At 37.9% G+C, this 4846-nt stretch overlaps 1 protein-coding gene across 2 annotated transcripts; it reads left to right on the top strand.

Annotated features, from left to right (window-relative positions):
* The first annotated feature begins 1697 nt into the window (after positions 1-1697).
* Positions 1698-4454, top strand: SMIM30 (small integral membrane protein 30). Of its 2 annotated transcripts, none has more exons than XM_030549043.1 (3): positions 1698-1781; positions 2097-2179; positions 3210-4454. In XM_030549043.1, exon 3 carries the CDS (start codon positions 3273-3275, stop codon positions 3456-3458), a length of 186 nt encoding a protein of 61 aa, XP_030404903.1. In that variant the 5' UTR covers positions 1698-1781; positions 2097-2179; positions 3210-3272; the 3' UTR covers positions 3459-4454. The 2 variants fall into 2 exon arrangements, with proteins under 2 accessions (XP_030404903.1, XP_030404904.1); XM_030549044.1 differs by having other exon boundaries at positions 1744-1813.
* The last annotated feature ends 392 nt before the right edge of the window (positions 4455-4846 follow it).

The raw sequence follows: 4846 nt of genomic DNA, 5'->3' as shown, positions 1-4846 counted from the left end.
GCCCAGGTCCTGGTCACCAGTCCAGGGGGGGCTCTGCATTTTAATTTAATTTCAAATGAAGCTTCTTAAATATTTTTAAAACCCTATTTACTTTACATACAACAATAGTTTAGTTATATATTATAGACTTATAGAAAGAGACCTTCTAAAAACATTAAAATGTATTACTGGCACATGAAATCTTAAGTCAGAGTGAATAAATGAAGACTCGGCATACCACTTCTGAAAGGTTGCCGACCCCTATCCTATACAATGCAGCAATGTACAGCCTTGCCACAAGCAGCATTGTCCAATAGAGAAAATACAGAAAAAAACATCAGGACAACTAGTATCTATATGCTTTCATAGACTTGCTGGGTGACCACAAGTAAATCACTTAACATTTTTGGGCCTCAATTTCTCCGTTTTTAAAGGAGCTATAATGATTTTCACCTTTTAGAAGTGCTTTGAGATCTCTGGATGAAAAGTTCTATATAAATGCTAATTAGTACCATTATTATTTACTATGGCTGGTGCATGAAATTCGTAAGAGTGAAATTAATTAGGAATCGGCCACAGTCAACAGTGAAACTAACTTGTCCTATTTGCTTTCTCCAAGTTGAGATAACAGCAAACAGGGAATGACCAGCATGGCAAGAAAACTCGATTTTTAATTTATTTCAGTTTTAATAAAGAAAGGCATTATTACTTAGGGATTTAAATACATATGTATGTATATATGTATGTATGTATGTGTCCCTTTAAATGGTTTATAATAATGTTAGGATTTTTTAAAATATTGATGATATTATTAAGAACTGCCCCTGGATTAAGATTTCCATATGTACTTCATGTCTTTTAACCTTCCCCTACATTAGCATTTTTGGAGAATTCCCCCAACAATACATTACTATCACTGTTGCTGCACTGGGGGTAGCAATGGTGAAAGTACTAGTGTAGACAGGCTCTGTGGGCATGTGAAGCTATGCATTATCTTTCTGCCTCCCTTATTCTGTGCTCTGTAGTTTGGTACCCTTTTGTAGCATTGGGTCTAAAATAAATCCCTGATTCTTCAATCTGATCCTCAAAGGCAGAACTGTATGTCTGTTGGGGCCTTGTGTTTTTGTGTTTCTATGAGGTACCAAACATGCTTTTGGGTGCTGCAGAAAGAAATAATTATGGTAGCATTAAAAGCAACAATAATAATAATTATTTGACATCTAGTTATCAGGCAGTAGCAAAAAGCTTCTCTGTTTTAATTATAAACAGTGCAGGGAAATCCTTAGGTACTGGTTTGGGAGATTACACAAACAGACATAAAACATTTCCCTGGTATTCGTTTTTATTAAATGAAAATGAACAATAATAATAAAAAGCCCAGCAGTTTTTTTCTTTTCTGTAAAAAGCCACATCACTATTAATCATAGATTCGAAGGTCCTGGTTCTACTGTCAGTCATACTGATATAAATCAGGAACAAAAGTTGGTGGAGTTACACTAATACAAGAGCCAAGTCAGGTCCTAAAAGCTGTATAAAGCAACCCAAAAATTATTGGATACCGTATAGCTGTATACCCAGTCGACAACCAGTCTGAATTTCCACTGGAAGCAAAATGCCTGATTTTTTTTTTATTTTTTTATTTTTGGTTGTTGTTACGAAATCTGCTCTTTATGTGTATGTAAAAGGTTAAGTCTGATTTGCTCCAGTGCACTATGGGAATTGTAGGCAGCACAAATGCTGGGAAATGTAGTCAAAGTGTCTTCCTCTTTCTCTTTCTCCCTGTAATGGCTGCCTGCAGTAAGGTAATGCACATAGGCCTGGCTTCTAACACAGAGTGAGACTATAACTGTGTAGATTAAAGAGATCTGGGGCCCTTCACAGCTCAAGCTACCCCTTTGCTTTCAGACCCAGAGTTCATAGTTTGCGCAAAGTTGTCTGTAGAGAAGCCGATTTTATTTGCCTGTCAGATGTTGTTGCACATGACTCTTAAGCTCTGAGATTTTTTTTTTTTTACTCACTTCACCACCTGTTCCTGTTATCCCTTCCACTGTCTGTGGCTAGCAGAGCTTTTACAGTTCCATTAACTGAACAAATAACTCTATCTTGATTTTTAACAGGTGATGACTGAGGGGAGTTCATTGCTTTCTGGATTCCAGTGCTAACCATAAAGGAAATATCAGAGAGTAACTATAGAATTACGGTAAGTTGCTGGTAGACTTTTAATAGAAGACAAAAACTTGTAAATTTACACTGTTGTCCTGTTTTCTCAATCTCTATGCTCATCTGACCTTCAAACTCCAGTGTTTAGCCAGAGGGGAGGGAAATCTGGAAAAGTGTAAGCACAGTGTAAGTTCATTCAGTTTTAGGACCACTTCTTTAGGGGGAGTGGGATGTTAAGCATGGCAATAACATAAATGTTATATCACTGACATGGCTAATATCATAATGCATGGATCACCCTACCAATTAAGGGATAATTATGGGAAAACTGAACCACAGTGAGATTTAAGTGACTTGCTCCAGGTCATATAAGAATCTTTGGCAGAGCCAGGAAGAAAACCTGAGGGCTTGTCTGCATGGGGGTATTGACCAGAATAGTTCCCCATGTGGACACACTTACTTCAGAATCAGACTGCCTTTTTTTCCTGATTTAGCTTGATCCACTTTGGAAGTAAATTAAAGCTAAACTGGAAAAAGGCTTTCTTATTCCAGAATAGAGCATCCACACGGGGACCTATTCCACAATAACTTTTTGTTTTAAATTCTCACCCTCCATTATTCCAGAATCACTTCCCTAAAGCTATGTCTTCACTGACCAAAAAAGTATGTGTTTTCCTGCGTTAGCTATCCTGCTGTAAAATCCTAGTGGAGACAAGACACTTTAGTGTTACTGCAAGATAAACTAGGCAAGATCAAATGAGTGGGGAGTACAGTGCTGACCTTGATTAGCTTCCTTATGATAAACACTATGGTATCTTCACTTAGGATTTTATAGAGAGAGAACTCTTACTGTTTGTTTTTTTTATCTTGCTGTAAAAAAACCCACATTTGTGTCGGTGAAGACCAAGCCTGAATCTCCAAGTCTTGTTCCTGCTCTGTGGATCAATCACACTACTATACATTTCCATACAGACTTGGCGATACTCTAGTCACATCTGTTGATCTGGAGTTCTTGGAAATAAATTTAAAGGAAAAAAACCCTCTCATGTTCCTTTTTGTTTTATTTTTAGATACATTTGAAGTACCAGCTTCTCATTGTTTAACCTCCCTTCCAAGACCACCTGATCAGCAACATGGCTTTTCTTGGGAACACCTCAAAACTCTTTGTGGTGGTCATTTCACTGGTGCTTATGCTCCCTGTGGTTGAAGCCCTGGATTCTGGAGACGCAATTGCTCTCTTGCTAGGTGTAGTTCTCACTATCATTGGATTCTGTGCCTGTCTAGGCTTATATGCCAGGAAAAGAAATGGACAGCTATGACTTTTTAAAAAGATGACTTGGAAAAGCATAATCTTAAACTCTACTTGTTACGAGTTTAAAACTGAGCCTCAGTTCCTGGCAACTTTCAAAACCATGGAGCACGATCCTGCAAACCCTTCTTGCTATGCTATCCTTGGTAATAAAAACTATTACTGGTAGAAGGAGTTTACAGGATCTGTCTTCATGACAGTAAGAAGATGATTATTTCATATTCCTTGGGATGAGGGGTTGCATTAAAGTAAAGATGGAAACAAGCTATTTGAAGAAGAAATAATTGCCCAGATTCATTCACAGTGAAAGTTCATATACTGAATATAACATTTCTACAATTTGATTTCAAGGTTTAGTCAGCAGGAAAGCAGCCATAAACCTCCTTGTCAGGATAATAAAGATTTGGAAATATTGACGCACTCTTAATATGATAACTAAAGAACAGCCTACTTAGACTTATGTGTGTGTGCAGATGTTCTTTCTAATTAAAGTTAATCTGCCCCGCAGCAGCTCACTTCTGCTGTAGTCAGGCTGAGACATGGGCAAAATAGACAAATGTGCAAAACCTTTTCTTCTGTATTTTTATCTTAGAATGTGCCTCTTCTGTAGCTTGGATTCCTGTTTCAAATTGGAATCAGATTTAATCAATAGCTATGCTTAAGTATTAGACCATGATTTATCTTTAAAATGTGTATGATACATAGGAGAGTATATGTAATATATCGGCCAGTCAAACAAGGAAAAGATTTCTGAAGAAAAGATTGAAATGACCAAATGTTTTATGCATATATCTGTTGGTTCATATACATTTATGTTTAGTTTTCTTTGAGGTGCTCACATTTTGGGGGTTTCTTGTTTTGCAACAGTGAAGACTTACATATTTTGTTCAGTGACTGTTTTTTAATTCTGAGCAATAGAGTTATAAAAACCAGATGCTTATGTAACTTTTCCCCATGTGATCAATAAACTCAGTACGCTCTTTGATGAAGTCTAAATGCCAGTGAACAAGCCCCCTGGACGTTCTTGAACATGTACTGCTCAACACTTGAGTTTACACCCCTTTTCACTACTCGCTAAGGCCTAAATTCTAAACACAGTTGTCCACCTGATTGCTGTGCAAAACCGGAGCTGAAGCTTGGGCCAAAAAACAAAACTAAACCTGTGGCTGGAATCATACTACAAAGCTAGAGGGTGTTTCTTTGAGCTTCAGGTGTTCGCCACATGCTCAGTCAGCTCCTCTGGTATGTTTTGACTTTGATATACTTTGTACTGCTTGGCTGGAGGGATCAGCTGAGAGAGCAACATAGTTGGCCCTGCCAGGCTGATTATGGTGAGGGTAGGACCTCTTATGCCACAGCCACCCTCTGCTGCCACCAAAAGGGACATCCTTATAGCAC

Source organism: Gopherus evgoodei, chromosome 1 (assembly GCF_007399415.2).
Source record: "Gopherus evgoodei ecotype Sinaloan lineage chromosome 1, rGopEvg1_v1.p, whole genome shotgun sequence".
Taxonomy (NCBI): Eukaryota; Metazoa; Chordata; order Testudines; family Testudinidae; genus Gopherus; species Gopherus evgoodei.
The sequence above is the reverse complement of the archived record's forward strand: the minus strand, read 5'-3'. Positions and strand labels throughout refer to the sequence as shown.